The 19462-nt window shown below is 35.4% G+C and overlaps 3 protein-coding genes across 3 annotated transcripts; 1 reads left to right on the forward strand and 2 right to left on the reverse strand.

Moving 5' to 3' along the window:
- Window positions 1-2528: 2528 nt before the first annotated feature.
- On the reverse strand, window positions 2529-3770 carry LOC141608555 (uncharacterized). The gene has a single exon (XM_074427897.1). The coding sequence runs from the start codon at window positions 3762-3764 to the stop codon at window positions 2529-2531; it is 1236 nt and encodes a 411-aa protein (XP_074283998.1). The 5' UTR covers window positions 3765-3770.
- Window positions 3771-4471: 701 nt separating this feature from the next.
- Window positions 4472-5566, reverse strand: LOC141608556 (glutathione S-transferase T3-like). The gene has a single exon (XM_074427898.1). It carries the CDS (start codon window positions 5564-5566, stop codon window positions 4472-4474), a length of 1095 nt encoding a protein of 364 aa, XP_074283999.1.
- Window positions 5567-9949: 4383 nt separating this feature from the next.
- LOC141606392 (CDPK-related kinase 4-like) lies at window positions 9950-16289 on the forward strand. The gene is made up of 11 exons (XM_074425500.1): window positions 9950-10688; window positions 12013-12143; window positions 12474-12515; window positions 13086-13194; window positions 13308-13386; window positions 14285-14581; window positions 14659-14768; window positions 14925-15029; window positions 15116-15178; window positions 15312-15479; window positions 15805-16289. The coding sequence occupies exons 1-11, from the start codon at window positions 10131-10133 to the stop codon at window positions 15943-15945; spliced, it is 1803 nt and encodes a 600-aa protein (XP_074281601.1). The 5' UTR covers window positions 9950-10130; the 3' UTR covers window positions 15946-16289.
- Window positions 16290-19462: the final 3173 nt, after the last annotated feature.

Here is a 19462-nt window from a genome sequence, read left to right on the forward strand (position 1 = left end):
GGTGTGCGGGCTGGGGACGGGTCGGGCTGCAAAATGATGGCCCTGAACCAGCCCGGTTGGGAAAAATGGGTAGAAAAGGAGGCGGGTTGGGGAAGAAGGAGCCTGGGACCGGTCTGGCTTGGGAAGCGGGTTGGACGGGCCATGAGAGCGGGCTGGAGATTAGAAGGCCTCGTAGGGTTGGTCGGGCTTAACCCGCGCTGTTGTCCAGCTCTACCGTCGACAAATTACTTTACGTCTTAGACTTTATTTTCCCAATTCTTTCTGTTTTAAACCGTTTTTCGCAATGTCTCCTCACAAGTAGATCTGACAAACGGGTCAACCGAGTTGGGTTCGAGTCTGATCATTTTATGTTGACTCGGTGGTCTCAGATTTGGTATCATCAAGTTATTTAGGAATTATGGTCAGTTTATAACAATAAACATTCGGGTTATGGGTTAAGCTCTAGTCCTAAGTTTGGGTGTCGAAACAGGTTATTCGAATCGGGTCTATATCACAACTTGATTATATTGACTCGACCTTCCGGGCCTGATACTGGGCCAGCCCAGAGTAATGTATATGCTCATGCTTATAAAAAAGGATCATATAAGCCCAACAACTAACTCATTACTTGATGTGGATAATGGGCCGAGTAATGTATGGGCAGAGCAAGTGATAGGTTGGTTAATTGCATGTATGGTAAGGAGCTGAAGAGAGGTTGTACACCTTGACAACCCAAAGCACTACTCGAGCGGTCCGGATTCTCTCCATTTCCTCAAAAGAAATGGACCTCCATTTTCTATAAATGATACGGATCAAATCTTGTGATGATCCAATACTTATAATCGTTTCATAAAAATAAAATTTTAATGGATAGAAAAAGAAAATATATTAAAATATAAATGTATTAGAAAAGAAATTGAAAGAAACAAATGAAGAGGATCTAAAATACAAACAAGTGAAAGGTTTGTAGAACAGACAATGTGAGAGATAAGATTGTTCATCGATAATACATTAGATGTAACATAACTGATTGTGTAATTTTTGAGTTTTATAATAATGTTTTAGAGTTTTGATTTAAAGATTATGAGTTTTACTAAGTTATTGAGCTAAAAAATACAATATTGCTCAAAAATATGTTTGCTCAATTACTAAAAAGGTACTCCCTCTGTCTCGGTTGTTTGTTGTCATATTTCATTTTGGGGTGTCTCAGTCAATTGTTCTTTCTATTTTAAAATGCATTTGATGAGTAATTTCATCATTCACACTCAATTTGATCCAGTTGTCGTCTTATAATTGGTCCCCCCCCCCCCTCTTTCTTTGGTTTTTGTGCCAAAATCAAAGGCAACAATTGACCGGGATGGAGGGAGTATAATGCATCAGATGCGTGTTCCTTTTTACGAGATAAAGAACTTAACACAGGCTTCTTTCGAAGTATCATTCTAACAAAAATATTCTTAAAAGGGTAATATAAAATAATTCACAAAAATATCCATAAAATGTAGAGAATTCACTTAAATAGGGAGAGGTACTGTTATCTTTGTCCCGATTATTTATTTACCTTTGTTCACGAGGACATGACTCGGGAGAAGAGATAAGATCAATTCTAAATGTTGTTATTACTTATCTATCTTGATTATCTGTTTATCTATTTCATTTTAGGGTGTCTCATTTATTTTATTTTATTTCTTGAAGAAGGGTCTCTCGTTCATTTGTTTACCTTTCTATATAATGAAGGTTTTGTATGAGTAATTTAAGCGTACACATTCATTAAGATTCACTTGTCATCCACTAACAACTACCACAAATGGTCTCCTCCCCTTTTCTTGGTCTATTTGTCAAAAGAAAAGATAAATAAATGACCGAAACGAAAGGAGTATATTAGATAACAATTAGAAGAAATGCAAGTGAGGAATAAGTTTACTCTTGAAAAAGAATAAGTAAATACTCTTACATAACTTTGAGTATAGGTGAGATTAGAAACTTTTAACAGCTAAGTAACTCTCACATGTATATGAATTATATTAAATTGGCAAAAAATAACATTCTAAAAAGCATGTTAATAATTTTTTAAAATTTTTAATACTTATTTAGTGTATAAATGTATAATGAGCTTAGATATAAACAGTGACAGAGTCAGGATTTAAGGTTAGCGAGGGTGGAAAATTCTAGCAAAGGTGAATAATTAACGCCATAAGATAAAGTTGAAAAAAAAATAAAAAAAATTAACTAAAACTTGCGAGATTTTCTCTTTCCAACGGGAGTGCCCGCCCCCTGCTAGCCCTCAGAGCAAGTACAGTGGTAAGTGACAATCAACTAGCTTGGCAATTCCACCTCATCTTCTAAGCTAGTAACATTCTAAGCTAATAAACTATTCCAATGGTTTATTATGCTTTTATACTAGCTTGATGGGACCCACATGTCAAATTAATTTTTTCCTAAACATAAAAAAACTTAATGAATTTTATTTTGCAAATTAAAAATACATGTAATAAATACGAGAAAATTGATTAGCGTTTAGCGGAGTTGTTGCGGTCGAGCAACACCTCCAATTAATCGATCAAATGGGTTGACTTCCAAATGTGTTCCACTAAATCAGCTTTTAGTTGGTGATGCAAATTTCTATCTCGGATGTTTGCATCCCTAGAAAGAAAATTTCGAAAATCTCCAACAGGCCCTTGTTGAACATCAATAGTATTGGTTTCCGAAAATCCACAATGATTAAAATTTCTTGAGTATGTATGTCTCTCATCCTCGACAATCATATTATGCATTATGATGCACGCATCCATTATGTCATGTAACGTAGATTTATGCCAACACCGAGCGGCCCCACGGACAATTGCAAAACGAGCTTGAAGAACCCCAAAGGCTCGCTCGACATCTTTTCTTGCGCTTTCATGTTTTTTCTTGAAGCAAATTCTCTTAGGATCTTGCGGGTGTGAAAAACTTTTAACAAATGCGGCCCACTCCGGATATATACCATCTGTAAGATAATATCCCATGTTGTACTCTACCTCATTAGCGGTGAATCGAACCTCTGGAGCTCTTCCTTCCAATTTCTCTTTAAACAAATTTGATCGACATAATACATTGAGATCATTGCTTGAACCAGCAACACCAAAATACGCATGCCATATCCAAAGATCCACCGAGGCTACAGCTTCGAGTATAATTGTTGGATGACCATGATCACCTCGAGTATATTGCCCTTTCCAAGAACTTGGGCAATTCTTCCATTGCCAATGCATGCAATCAAGACTCCTGAGCATGCCGGGGAATCCATGACATTGCTCGTGCATATGGAGCAACCGTTGGACATCAGTTGTAGTTGGCCTTCTCATGTACGTATCCCCAAAAACTTCGATAATGGCACGACAAAATTCTGATAAACATTCTATGGCCGTGGTCTTGCCAATTTTGATGTATTCATCGACCGCATCGGCAGGAGCTCCATAGGCTAGTATTCGAATAGCCGCTGTGCATTTTTGAAGGGGTGACAAACCCTTTATTTTTGCTGCATCGACTCTATGTCGGAAATAGTTAGTATGATTACCAAGCCCTTCTACTATTCGGAGGAACAGTTCCCTCCGCATTCGAAACCTTCTTCGAAATATTTGTTCCGGGTATACTGGTTCGGGTGCGAAATAATCACGATAAAGTCGAAATGCACCGTTTTCACGATCACGAGGAATATACGTTCTTGTAGGATACTTAATTTTTTGAAGCAAGTAAATACCCATTTCATCATCTGTTTCATCCCAAATGTCATCATCCATTTCTTTCATCCAATCGGAAGAAGAAATATCATGAGTTTGAGACATATTGGTATTAGGTAATGTTTAATATTGATAATCAAGGGAGCTAATTTGACAGAGGTGAAGAGAGACTCAAGCTAATTTGACAGAGGTGAAGAGAAGAGAAGAGAATAGAAAACAGAGTGCTTGTATACATATGAATGAAAACTGTGAATAAATACTATTTTCTAACAGCTCTTTTCCTTCAATTGCCAAATTTCGATTGCCAAATTTCGAGCTCTTTTCGTGGCAACAACTATTTGCAACGGCTAATTTGACTCAATCTAACAGCTATTTTCCTTCACAACAACTATTTGACTCAATCTAACAGCTTTTTTCCTTCACAACAACTATTTGCAACAACCAGTTCAATAGCAACATTAATAAAACTACGAAATTTCTTAAAATTGACGTAACTTTGCGCTCGGGTGTCCGTTTGGGGCAAATTTTTTTTTCAAATCGCTTATCTCGACGAGACGTAACTTGGCCAAGTATTTTTTCGAAAAAAGGCCGTTAAAGCCTCTGTTTTGACCTCCGAAGTTTTTCTATCTATATTATGTTCATTCAATTTTGCGAACTTTTGCATAAATTGTCTAAAACAAATCAAAGCTTTTATTATTACGAACTACTAATTAAATGGACGTAATCTATGCTTAACCCTGCGTAATAATTCAGAAAATCGACTAATTAAACAGAAATCATTCTATTCCGTACTTAGCCCTAATAATGTTGCACACTTGTTCATGATCCTTTCTTGCCCGATCATCCATATTTGAAGTGTCCTTGGTTAGAAATTCAAAATCCGATATACGGATGCGTTCCTCCCATAACGAAAATTTCTTTGTTTGTAACTCTTTATACTCTCCAAATGAGTTCACAAAGTCTTCACTGCCCTTCTTCTTAGAGCCCCTACCTTTCGATGCCGCTTTAGATGCCTTCTGACCTATTGGACGTTTCTCCGATATTTCTTCTACATCGGTACCTTCATCGATGTTTGTAGACGGTGTGGCTGTCATCGAATTTTTTTGTCTCTTTGATGCACCGCTGTTTTTATTCCTATTTGCAAATTCCTCCCATTTTGGTTGGTGTCGAAGAATTTCCCAAGAATGCAAATATGGGAATGTCTTCTGTTGGCCATTCTTGTGACGAGTACTCCATAGTTGATTAGCCATGTTCTTCAAAGATTCTTCATTATGACCACTAGGATGACTCTCTTTAATTTGTATATAGCATCCGTTGAACTTCGATACTTCGGCGCTCATCTTAAACCAATGATTAGAAGCCTTTGGAATGTCGATTGGATCACCGTCTTTCCTCCATTCGTTGTAGTAGTCAACAATTCTTTGCCAATAACTATTGTAAGATTGATGATTACCGGTGGCACCGTCATTTGAAATTGTTAACCAACTTTTGCATAGATCCTCATCTTTTGTTTGGCTCCACTTAAATTTGCCTTTCATGTTTGATGATTCTACGATTTGAACTTCATCCTCTTCTTCAACGTCATGTTGACGAGTTTGAGACTCGGTACCCGACATCGGCGTTGAACTATCTTGGTTAGAAAAGCCACCCAAGCTATTTCTTCTTGTGCTCTCTGGTGCCATATATGATTGATAGTTGTAGTTAGGATAGTGTTGAGGGATAGGTTGATGATGTGAATAGTTCGGAGATTGTATATTTACGCTTCTTGGCAATGCTCGAGGAGGAGGTGTTTGAGAATTTTGTAGTATATCATTGTTTGGAAAATTTGATAACAATGAGTAATATTGACTATAAGGATCTTCATTATCCATGCTAATTTCAATAATCCGAAATTGGAAGACAAAATATTTAACATGAAATTTGCATAAGGAAAGTTAACAAAACAAAGCATGAAATATGGAACTAATTTCTAAATTATAGGGGAAAGTTTGTTTACATTTCACAAGTATATAGGACTATAGGAGTTATATGTAGATTTTGGTTGTTTGTAGATATAGGACTATAGGAGTTATATATAGCATTGGATCATCAGCAACATAAATAATATTCCTCACTTAATTCAATGTCTCTATTCGAGAGACTGTCTCCTGTAAGAATTGTGATCAACAGATTTTTTTTTTTTTGATCACACTTCAATATAGAAAAACGAAAATGTCGAACCATAACAAGTTCATACCAGAAATGTAAGTGTTACTGTCAGTGATCAAGCTTTTGCTGCTGTTGTATGATCAGCAAAGTAAGCCAAATTCTCGAACTAAGCATTTAGATATAGTATGCTCGAACTAAGCATTTAGCGTCGGCGATACAATTCGATACATCAAGCAATTTGAGTTATACGTAGGTTTTGATTAAAATGCAAATCAAATAATAAGAATAAATAAAAAATTAATAGAGCTAATTTCCTATTGGTTGTTTGGTAAATGTGGGGCCATCTAAGCAAGTAGCTTAATGAAGCTACTAGCTTAAGCCAAGCTAATATATACATCCTTCTCCAATGGTGTAGCAACTAGCTTGCAATTTTATGAAATTGCAAGCAAGTCCCTAAGCTACACCATTGGACTTGCTCTCATTAAATCCGTTATTGGATATAAAGTTATTTAATGATTGATTTAGATGAAAATAGTAATTGAGTTGAATTTCCTTCTTAGTCAACTTATGAAGTCTAATTATTACCTTCCGTCCCGCTCAATTGTTATCCTTTGGTTTTGGCACAAAGACTAAGGAAATAGGAATGAGTCAATTACTGAGCGTGAATGATCAAATTATTGCTCATCAGAGAATTGTTATTCACCTTCTATTTTCTACCTTCTTCTCTAATAACTGGTTAAAATATATTATATTTAATTTGACCTTATTTACTTGTCATCCGACTCCACATGATATATATTATCTTAATCGATTGTGAGAAAAGGTGGAAGGGAGAAGATAGATAACAATTCTCTGCTCATCAAGTTCATTCTTAAAATAGAAAGAATAACAATTAATTGAGATACCTAAAATGAAATAAGACAACAAATGATCAGGACAAAGGGAGTATATTTGAGCCTTTTGGGCTTAATTGCACCATTTAGCCAAAGTTCTAATTGTCATTTACCACTTTCTCGATTTCAATAATACAAACAATTAAACAAGTAGGTTTGTCGTGGTGGTTGCTCATCACATATGGGAATGAAACAAGCTTCTTAGCCTACCGTTTACCTTCCTATGAGACCACTCGCAGACCGTGGTGAACTGGTGAAAGATTTACTCACTACTGTCTACAACAGACATCTGCTGTTTACACAATAAAATTAATATAATACTCCAATAAACAACTAATTGGCTAACACTGACATAGTTTATCTTCCCCATTTTAAAAAACATATTTCAACATTGTTAGCTACTCGATATTATTAGCATTAAACATAGAATTAGAAAAAGATAATCTCAATTATCTCAAACATACAACGCATTTACTAGTCATAGGAGAAATATCATATTTGATGTATGAACCCATCTAAACAACTATTAGAAATAAACCAAAAGTTCAATTAGAATAAGGATATAATACTACATAATCATATGTCTTTACTTAACTAACATGAACAGCTAATAGTCCAATAGTTTACAAAACTTTTAAAATGTCAACAAGTTGACTTTTCTAGTAGCTAGTAGCCACCGTTACCTACACATCTTACCTCTTTGACCATTCATATTTCCGACCAAATCAAATCCTACTTAATCTAATACATTTCCAGTCTTCCACATTATTCAGGCCACCTCCTTCCAACTTGAACGACTTAGAAAATAACAAATCACCTTTTAAACACTATGTTATACATAGTACATACTACCCTTTTAGCCGTTATAATCATTAGTGGTAAAACTCGTGAATCATAACCTGAATTTAAATACACTCTATAATATAATACTTCTTATAATTTCCTTTACATAAGAAAATATTCTCAATGAGAGTTGTTATAGTACAATCTTTCTTTTTCTAACAATGTAAGACACCTCACACGTGGGTTTATATTTCAACAAGGATAAAAAATTCTCGGTAATTTGAAAAAAAAAAATCGGGATAATTCCGCTCACATACTAGACATACGTTTATGAAAATGTAATCAATTTTGATGACAAAGTTTGATCATAATATTATTACACGGTTTAGAGGATGAGAAATCACCTCCACCAATATACTATATTCTCTTTAATTTAGACTCTTTTTTTTTTACTTAATTTCAGTTCATTTCAGTTCAGTTCAGCTCAATTCATTTCAGTTCAGTTCCAATAAGTTCAATTCAGACAGTTTCAGTACAAAAGAACAAGGCCTAAAGAATTGGGGGTGTTTGATTGGGAGACTTGGAATAGAATGGAATTGATGTAATCCATTCTAATGTTTGGTTGAGTCATTTTGGAATGGAGTTAGAATCCTGATGATTCTAAATCCATTCCAACCCTCTCTAATCTCATACCCATCCGACAACCCTTACTCCAAGATTCTAACTCCATTTCATTATGTTTGACATTTCATTCCATTCCAAAGTTCAACCAGACAATATAATGTAAGTATGAAATTTAGAATCCATTCCATAATAGTATGACATTCAATCCATTCCATTCCTTCCTTTCGAACCAAATGCCCCCTCAATGGAACTCATGAAATCTTTGACTTGATGTATAATTTGCTACATTTATACTTATACATATATATTAGCGACATGTTTATCAAAATGACTCACTCCATATAATTTAATAATCGAAATGATTTATCGTATACATCCATATTAATCACTACATTCCACAAACTAAAGTACATAGAAAGTAGGTAAAATTTGATCTCATCTCTCAATCAATATATTCAAAACCCATCGTAATTACACATACTATTTTAAACTAATATCTTCACGACTATCTTAACTAATGATCATCTTTTTACCGAAAATATCTTAACCTACTGATTAAGAGAGAGGTATATTGTACAATAGAATTCTAAAATAATCCCTTGAATTTCAAAATTCTCGATGTATTTAAAACGGTTCCGCATTTCAAAAAGTAACAAAATAATCTCCATTTAACTAAAAGAATAAGAAACTATAGAATTTTTCCCGCTCAAATTTTTAGTAAGGAATTGGACCTCCTATATTTGGCTATATTGTTCTGTTGAAATATTCTATACAAATTGGGCCTAACAAGTGAACATATAATTTGTAGTAGAAGTATCTTTCAAGACTATAAGATTGCAATATACCAAATTATGTAGGATAACAAATCTTTCACCTTAAATAAAATATACCAAATAATATTCTTATGAGATTTAGTTGTTGCCACATTTTTAACTCATTCCCACCAAACTAAAAGAACAAGAGTTGCTCACAATTTTTCCGCTCAATTGATTGATAAATATGATGGGGTCATATTAAAATTATGAATTTTAATTTATTCACTAAAGATTGCATCCACAGAATAAAATATTACAATCAAATCAAATGCCCACTAAAAATAGGCTTAACACTACCATTATTCACGCTTAATATACCCGTAGTATACTAATTTGTTCTTTTTTAAGTTGGTGGTTGGACTTGATAAAGTTTCAATTTTATTTGTTTTTTTTTTCTAAAATAAATTGTCCTTTTTTTTTTAAAGTTAACTAATCTTTATTAATATGGTTGTTCTTAATAAAGGATAAGGAGTAAGAATCAATAATTCTAATTTTCCTATTAAAAATAAAAGAAAAAAGAATATATGGGTAAATAGTATTTTTAATTGTTTGTAAATCGTCCTCTTAGATGTGTCGTATACTGTTTATATATGTTTTCGTTATAAGGTCAATATGCACTTTATAATAAAAGAGAACTGACCTATATTAGATTATGTTATTCTATAATAGTCAGCTATCATTATTTTTAATAATAAAAATATATTCACACAAAAATAACTTAATTTAAAAGTCCTTTGAATAGTAAACCTTTTCTTTTATATAATTTTCTTAATATTATAATCAGTACATTACAACATACTATTATAATTATAACTTATTTATGTAAAAAAAAAATTAATTTTTACAAGCTCAATTAATTTAAACCTCACAAATACCGTGCTTTAGCACGGGATCTCAACTAGTTAAGATAAATTAATATACTCATTACTAACCCTTGATAAAATGTCTCAAGGGCACATAGCATAAAAAACAATTGACCATTAACCACCGTATCACACGGCATTATGACTCACTATATCAAAACCTTCCAACGCCCTCCCAATAACTTTAAATGTTTCACACTTTTCCCTCTTTTCTCAACGCTCTTCTTTCATTTCCTCAATTAATTTCAAATCAATTCCGATTACCAAAACCCTAATTACACAAATTGCTCATCTTCTCTCTAATTAACAATGGGACAGTGCTACAGCACTAAATCATCGGCGGTCAACGACACCGTCGCCGGCGGAATCACCAATGAACCACAGTCTCCGGCACCGGCAAGCACTTCCGGACGACAAACACCACCGTCGATGTCACCATGGCAGTCGCCGTACCCCGCCGGAGTCAACCCGTCGCCGGCACCGACTATGGGGACGCCAGGGAGGAAGCTGTTGAAGTGGCCGTTTCCGCCGCCGTCGCCGGCGAAGCCGATCATGGCGGCGTTGCGACGGAGGCGGGAGGCGAAGCGGTCGCGGGCCGGGTCGGGGGATGGGGTGGGGACGGGGGCGGGGGCGGGGGAGGGTACAGGAGGTGGTTTATCGACGCCGGGTCGAGACGGGGAGGAGAGGGAAAGGGAGAGGGAGAGGGGGTTGGACAAGAATTTTGGGTATGGGAAGAATTTAGGAGGGAAGTATGAGTTAGGGAAGGAAGTTGGTAGAGGGCATTTTGGTCATACTTGTTGGGCTACTGCTAAGAAAGGGGAATTTAAAGGTCAAAGTGTTGCTATTAAGATCATTTCTAAAGCTAAGGTGGGGTGTTCTGTGTGCATGTGTTTTTGTTTGTTTCGATTCCGTTTTGTTTTGTTTTGTTTTGTTTTGTTTTGTATCGATGAGATGCAGGTGGCGGAGTCAGGATTTGAAGTTTTGAATACAGGGTGAACTAGTTATGTGTTAAGAGAGTAATTTCAATTGAAAAATCCAAAAAAACGACTTAAAATCGTATTTTTTGGTTCCTATGTTTTCGAACAAATATTAGGTTTGGGTTTAATGTGTGTAGTGATCTTGGGTTCAATATTGAGCATGATTCGATTGGTATTGCTAAAGTTTTGAGATTAGGGTTTATGCTTTTAGTTGGTTGGTTGTCATTTGTCAAGGTTGTTAAAAGATGCTATATTTAGGAAGTCTCGAGATTTTGTTGTTTTAGAATCCTTGGTTTGATGCATGTATTGCACTGTTTAGTTGTTGACTATACTTTTTTGGGATTGGAGGTTGGTATATACCTAAAAGATGGGTTTTAGGTTAAAGAAGTTAGGTGTTATAATGCTATATGTCTATAGGTTGGTGGTGGTGGTTGTTTGTAGTTATTGGGTTTTAACTCTTCTTCAGAAGGATTTCTCGAAATTTCTCTAGACTCGGCCTCTCCGTTTGCTGTCTGATGATCACAAATGAATGTTACTGTAGATACTTACATTGGGTTTATTCATGTATTGAACATTTTATGTTGTCCGCGATTGTTGTAAATGTCATTTCTACAATGAAATTTAGCTGTTACTGACTTACTGCCTGTTGGATAGGGGTTAAGCATACACTGACTTGTTTTGACTAATTGTTTTGTTGTGAAATGCTAGTTCTTTTTTAGGTTAATCCCAAGTTCTATTAATTTAGTCGCTGACTTGTAGTTGTCATGAATATTGGATGTGGTTATATAAGTACATCAACGTAAAGTTTGCGTGTTTTCTATGACTGATAGTTGTTAGATTCTTACCTTATAGACGTAGTATTTTCCTTACAACAGTACTCGTACTTAATAGGATCATTGAAAATCATATAAATCGACCTAGTTGCGTTTGATGGGCTCATGACCAGCTCTTATGGTCTTGATGTAAATTTTGTAGGTTAGTGGCTGACTATGTTCGTGTAAATGACCCAATCTAGAAGAATTTGTATTTGTTTGAATGTTTAGCTTTTGCAACTAGAAAACAGAGATATTGGAAAATTTCATGGTCATTTGTGAACGTTAATCTTCCTGCTTAGGAAAGTCGACTTGTTGTCTTCGAGAAGGGCTAGATCTTCTAGTTCTTAAAATCGTAAGTACATGACGTGTGGAATAATGCTTATGCTGACATTGTGGCAGATGACTTCAGCAATTGCCATTGAAGATGTTCGCAGGGAAGTAAAAATACTCAAAGCATTGTCTGGACACAAGCACATGCTCAAATTTTATGAAGCACTTGAGGATTCTAACAACGTTTACTTAGTCATGGAGTAAGTTATTCGTTCTGAATGTTTTTTACTTTGTTCAAACATATTGAGTCATTTGTCAGCCCGATAGACAGTGTTACGCATCTGTCAGCAAAGAGCTCATACAAGGCACGATATATTGATTTAAGCTGAATCTCTTGCAAGATCTACCCAAAAGTAGTCAAGCATCTGTTATCCTTTGGCGTTGTTTTGTACTCCTCTCTCCCCCAACCAAGGATTTATACTAAATTGACCAAACAGTGTTGCAAAGTTCTCCTGGATACCCAGGAGTTCTCTGCTCAATACATTTAAGTACATTGTGAGGACTTTCTGAAATCATGAATTTTTTTGCAGGTTGTGTGAAGGCGGTGAATTATTGGATAGGATACTGTCAAGGTAAAGCTTACACATTATTATTTGCTCAAAATCATAGATCTTTTTTGCTTCTGTTAGTGGATGGAAATGAAGACTACCATTGCGGCATTGCAAACCAACTTATTAATGACTTTGAGTCAAATTCCTACCCATCATTAGAATCATCTTGGAAGTGATTTACTGATTAAATAAGCTGAGCTGAGCTTGTAATCACTAGGCAGTAGGCCCTCCAATGTTAACTAGTGTTATTAATAGGCATGTCGAAATGGTTTATTGTAGGAACGCAAATTCGTCTGTTTTATCCGCACGTTCGTGAGGGAGAACTGGAGAAGTAATTAGGCTGTTTGATGGTTTAAACTGAAGAAAAACTTTTTATCAATGACCCGACAATAAAATTTTAGAAAGGTGGTTTGGAATGAGTTGGATGGTCACTAGCTGTAATAATAATTTCTCGATTTTTTTAAGACACTTTTTAGTTCCAAATTGCAAAGATTTCAGTTTAGCTTGTTCTCCATATAATTTTTTGGATGTCTTCTCCCTATGCAAATGCTAGATAAAACGTCATTCAGTTTACTTTTTCATTTGGTTCAGAGGTGGAAGATATGATGAGCACGATGCTAAAGGAATCATAGTGCAGATTTTATCTGCGGTGGCATTTTGCCATCTTCAAGGTGTTGTGCACCGGGATTTAAAACCAGAGGTATGCCATCGTTGAGTATTTATTTATTGCATAGTTCACTATTCTTAGTTAATACAGGCTGGCCTGTAAACTTTATAAAGTTTTAACCATCAGACGGTCTTATCTATTGGCAGAATTTTTTGTTCGCTGCAAAGGACGACGATTCTCTCTTGAAGATGATAGATTTTGGTCTTTCTGATTTTGTCAGGCCAGGTAATAGCCGTTGTTCTTGTATCATCCATCCTCGTCTATTGCTAGAAGCAAGAGTCTTTTTAAATTAACATGAATGTTCTTTCTGGGTTTCCTGATAACATGCTTTCACTTCAAGCTTTTCAATGGTTGACGACAATGGTGACAACCAAGAGCACATTCTATCCATGTAACTATGGACCTAACTAAAAAACACCTACCTTGACCTAGCTGGAGATAGCTCTATCACACAATTATGCTTATGCCTGTGGTACTTGGACTCGGAAATGACACTGATGAGTGTTGGATAATGGATTAATGGAAGCAATCCAATTGTCGAGATTGGAGATTTCGGTCGTTGGTAAAGGGAAATGTTCTAAACGCAAATAAGATACTATAGTTTTATCACTTTATGGACCATCATAAATTGAGATCAGATAAACATGATGGTGCAGAGAGTTCTGGAAATATAGATGGCTGGAAAAGGGCTCGAGGAGAGATGGTACTATGCAGTATTTAACATGTCCTTTTCTTTTCCTCTAGCTCTATTATTCCGGCGTTCTGTTCTCTTTTTACCAGCAGAGGTGAGAGGTGTCCAACTGGCAGGCGGAGGTTGGATACAGATTCCAATTCTAATCCTCGACACAAAATATGCCTAATAAGGAAATGCAAACTAGAGGACGAGAAAAACCAAAATGGAAAATGTAAACTATATAATGTGGAAGAGGGAATGTGCTTTACCTGTATTTTTCTCACATTTGTACTACCTTGTTCTTTGGCTTCTTTCTTATTCCTGTCAGATACCTCAGAGGTTGTGGGCATAGGCCAAAGTCGCTGTATCGTCAATTGCTCATGCTTTGTTCTCATGTATTACTGCTTTAGCTATAGCCTTAAGACTCAATAAATTTCTATTCACTTGCAGATCAAAGGCTCAATGATGTTGTTGGCAGTGCTTACTATGTTGCACCTGAAGTTCTCCACAGATCATATAATGTTGAGGGGGATATGTGGAGTGTTGGTGTCATTACATACATTTTACTATGTGGAAGCAGGCCCTTTTGGGCCCGGACTGAATCAGGAATATTTCGTTCGGTTTTGAGATCAGATCCGAATTTTGACGACACTCCATGGCCCAATATATCAGCAGAGGCCAAGGATTTTGTTAAAAGATTACTAAACAAGGACCATAGGAAAAGGATGACTGCGGCGCAAGCATTAGGTGAGCATTTTCTGTTGGTAATGGCTTCTTTCACTTGAAATTCGATGTACTCTGCTAAATGCTAACATCAATTGCAGCTCATCCTTGGTTGAGAGAAGAAAGTAGGCCCCTTCCGTTGGATATGTTGATCTACAAGTTAGCCAAAGCATATATTCGTGCTACACCTCTTAAACGCGCGGCATTGAAGGTATGAACCTATCTGCCTGTTCTTAGCCTACCAACTATAAATAGCCCTACCTCACTTGCATCAGTTGGCATAAAAAACCGTTCCATGTAAATAATGGATGAGATAGAAGTACACGTTATTTTTAGTGGCCTTAACATAAATTTCTGATCATGGCAGGCCCTCTCCAAAGCTATTACAGAGAACGAAGTTTACTTTCTGAGAGCTCAGTTTAGGTTGCTAAATCCTAAAGACGGCCTCATATCTCTCGACAATTTCAAAGCTGTAAGCTCCTCTAAATTCTTTTTATACTGGTCTCTAAGATTACTGGAAAGCTGTACTTACATTTTGCTCATCATCGTGTGCTGCAGGCTCTCTTGAATAATGCTACTGATGCCATGAAAGAGGCCAGAGTTTCTGACATTATTGCTATGGTGAGACCACCTGGCAGTTAGTGTGATACGCAACTGAACCACTTACCAACTAAGCTAACTTATAGTATCACGCATCAGTGACTTTACCATCTTTGCTACCTTATTTGTGCTTAATGTTAGCGTTTTAATGTAGATGGAACCCCTCTCTTCCAAGAAGATAGATTTCGAGGAGTTTTGTGCCGCAGCGATCAGTGTTTATCAGATTGAAGCTCTCGAAGATTGGGATAAAATTGCTGCCATCGCATATCAGCATTTTGAACAGGAAGGTAACAGGAGGATCTCTGTCGAGGAATTTTCGAGGGTAAGCCCTTAGTTACTTCTGTTTGATGCTCTAGAATCTTGCTTTCTGGCTGACTTGAGACGAGGTTAATTATTGCGGGACAATAGAGTCCAAACCTAGAGGAAACGGAGGCATGCAGTGGTAGTGGACGGTGGAAATAAGGAAGGGTAAAATGCATTACCCAATGGGAATTATAGTTCTGCCGTCCTCACTTTTCACCCTCCATTACCATCGCTTTCCTCCTATATATCCCTTTATTCTTAAGTTTATTATCCCCGTAACAATTACCCCCATCCCGAGCAAACTGTACTATTCCTTGGCTAACAACTCTCATACTTGGCCATAGGAAATGAATTTGAGTCCGACAGCATATCCTTTGGTCAAGGATTGGATACGAGCTTCCGATGGAAAAATCAATTATCTTGGTTACACCAAATTCTTGCATGGTGTCACTATAAGGAGCTCAAACCTTGCGAGACGACAATAACTTTAGAGTGGTCTACTTACATCGACATTTTTTTTTTCTTTTTTAAAACACGGAGGACCTCATTTGCTTAGATACATTAGATATCATTTAACAACATTGCTTTGTGAGTTACTTGAGGGGGTCTACCCAAATTTGGACCCCCTCGACGTTGTACATTTACATTGTATGCCTGAAAGGCTGAAACATACGGCGTATATAGAAAGAAGCCGCCTGGCCGAGTTTGGATGTAATATTTGGCGATTTTTGTACATCCTGTAAATTTCTAAGAAAAATGTACACTGCTTGAGATTTGTTGATAATGATCAAGCTTTTATCACCATCAAGAAATTAACCAATTTCCATAATGTTTCTGTGGTTCTCAACAGAATTCGGATCGAATTATTCTGGATTCAGATTCAGATTTGTTAAGTTTAATTTTTCTTACGCATACTGCAGTGGTAGCCTATTTGGTTCAATTTGTTAGGTTTAGTGTACATGCACCAGGAGGACTATAAATGTGTCATCAACTCATCTCTAACTAATAAGAAGTTTCATCTCGATGTAAAAGCTACAAATATAAAGGGAAGTATAAGGAAAATATTAGAAATAAAAGCTTTTATTAGTGGACATATGTATGGTCCTTCTGGAGGACCTTAAAATTTTGCTGTAATAGTTATGGTAGGGGGTGTGGAAAATTTTCAAATTTTTTTTTTTAAAAAAATTAAACTAATTAGGACACATTATTTAATTCCAAGTGGGTAATATTATGAAAAATCAAGTCAAATGCCAAATAGTTGGGTTAATCCTTGCATACATAATATACATAATATATTAGCATAGAATGCATGTGAAATGTCTCCAACATGAGTGTATGCAGTATGCTCATACTCATTATAATTGACTTGGCTTCAAAATGTGGTGTGTGACGTTAAGGTTACGTATGGTTTATGACCTTGTTTAATACTCGGTTGTTCCGATTATTTGTTTACCTATCTATTTTGAATGTCATATTCATTTGTGTACCTATCTATATTAAGAAGGTTTTTAACGAGTAATTTGATCATACACCTTCATTAAGCCGATGGTTGGAGATGGTATCAGAGCCAGTGTGACCAGAAGGTCACGGGTTCGAATCTCACCCTTCTCAATTATGAAGTGGTAATATAAACCGATCATGGCTCGGGTTCGAATCTCACCCCCTCGATTTTAAAGTGGTAATATAAAACCGATCACGGGAGTCCAACCACTGCTTAAACTTTTGGAAACTACCAAAGTAATAAAGTAAAGGGCAAACTACCAAAGTAATAAAGTAAACTAGTTTTAAACCCGTGCAAATTGCACGGGTTGTTGTTTCAGAGTTGTTATTATTAAGGTTTTTTATGAGACGGTGTTTCAATAGTGTTTATATAAGACATCTCACATGATAGGATACTTACCAATTTAATTTTTTTTTGTTAGTTTCTAATGTAGTTAATGACATGTCTAGCAGAGATGTCGCATGAAACGGTCTCAAAAACCTTATCAACATGTAGAATGTTGTATTCTTGTATTAGGACATGTTTAGATTGAGTGTTGCCATCTCCACAATTAATAGTTATACCATCTTATATACTCGTATAATATACTTGTTATATAAATAGTTTTAAAAATATGTTATATGTCGTGAAATTTCGTTAAATATATTTGGTAGAAAATTATAAAGTAGATACATACTCTTATTAGATGTTGTGAAATTTCGTTAACTAAATTTATTTTTTAGCATGGGGCAGGCCCATTCATATTTCATAATATAGGTTAACCCAATTTATGAATGTATATTATGGTTTTGTTTGGCAAAACACTTCAAGTAGCTATTTGACCATAATTTCATCTACCTGATTTTTTGGAAGTGTTTGGTAAGTACGTAATTTGACCAAATAAGCTAATAGAAATGAAATGCTATCTCAGGTAGCATTTGAGAAATGAAGTACTTCAAATGAGTTATCTTCCATTTTTTTTACCTCTTTAATCTATAATATTAAAGAATTATCATATCCTTTTACGTTATTTTACCAAAATCAGTTACCTTTTCAGCTAGTTTGGCAAACACTTTTTTATATAATCAGCTATCTTATTCACTGCTAATTTTCATCTACCTTAGCAGTTAACTTTTTAAGTTCCAGTTAGCTTTTCAGATTTCAGCTACACCTAGCTATTCGCTTATACATGTCAAGACTTCACCCGTCCTCATAAACCGACCTGGTTTTTTAGGGTTAAAGATCTGTTAATCTTGACTCGCAGTTCGATTGACTCTATTTCAGGTTCGAAACTCAACCCAACCCGGGTTCGGTCATTGGGCCAAAGAAATTCAAGATTATTTGAAATCTTAATATTAATACTCTTTTTTATTTTTCTATGTTTTTCCCAATTGTTTTTTCACAATCTCCAATATGGAGCTTTGACTATATTTTCGACATGTAGTGTTACTTTTTTTTCGTCAAAATAATATTTCATGAAAGATAATTTGATAATAAATGTAAATATTTTAATTGGATTTATTAATAATTTTTATTTTCCAATATATTTACGATAAAATTTATTTCATCTTTATAATAAGTGCCTTAATAAAAGTACAATAAGTAATGAATATAATTATATTGTTAATATTAAATGTGATGGCTTAAAATATGGACTCGTATTCTAACCTTGATACGACCTGTGACCGACTCGCTTAAAAGGCTAATCTCAACGACCCTCATTTATACGATTAAGTAATGACTTAATAACTTGGGCTCCTCCCTCATTTATACGATTAAGTCCACAACATCCTTCGCTTATAAACCCGGCCTCATATAAATTGGGCTCCTCCCAAGTCTCAATAGAACCCTACTTAGTACTTGTAAATTGGAATCAGCTCTCCTTTTGTTTGTTTCACTTCAGCGCCGCACCAAAACTCCCTCTCACCTACCTCTCAAGTCTCAATCTATATCATTCTATCTCACTAAATATCATGTCAAATACACACAATAATCCTGGTTCATTCTACTCTCAATCGTCTCATAAATCTAGCTTTTTTTCAATCTCAATCTCATTTTCCTAAAAACTCCCACAAACGATATCCATCCTATCGAATGTTCTTACAAATTTAGGGATGACTTTAATTTCAATGAAGACTCTCATTCATGTAGAAATTTTAAAGTGTATTTCTTCTAAGAAATTCTTTTTTTTTTGCTCTTTTAACATTGTACTTTTGTCAACTTTTATCTCAAAAAATTGCACGGATACCTGCAATTTTACTCTCTTCAAAAATTGCACAACTTCTTAGTTCATTGCTATTCACTCTTTTTTATTTATTTTCTAGCAGGAGTAGTATTTTTCAATGATTTTTTCGTTTTAACTTTTTTTTGCTGATAATTTTTTATATTGAATAAATAATTGCCTATTTAATGCAAAATTACTTGTTTCCCTGGTAATTCATTTTCCGTAAGCAAAATATCACTCCGTATTTATTTCTGAATATTTTATTTTATTATGTTAAATCGTTTTTGTGTTTTTTTTG

This window comes from Silene latifolia, chromosome 10 (assembly GCF_048544455.1).
Source record: "Silene latifolia isolate original U9 population chromosome 10, ASM4854445v1, whole genome shotgun sequence".
NCBI lineage: Eukaryota > Viridiplantae > Streptophyta > Magnoliopsida > Caryophyllales > Caryophyllaceae > Silene > Silene latifolia.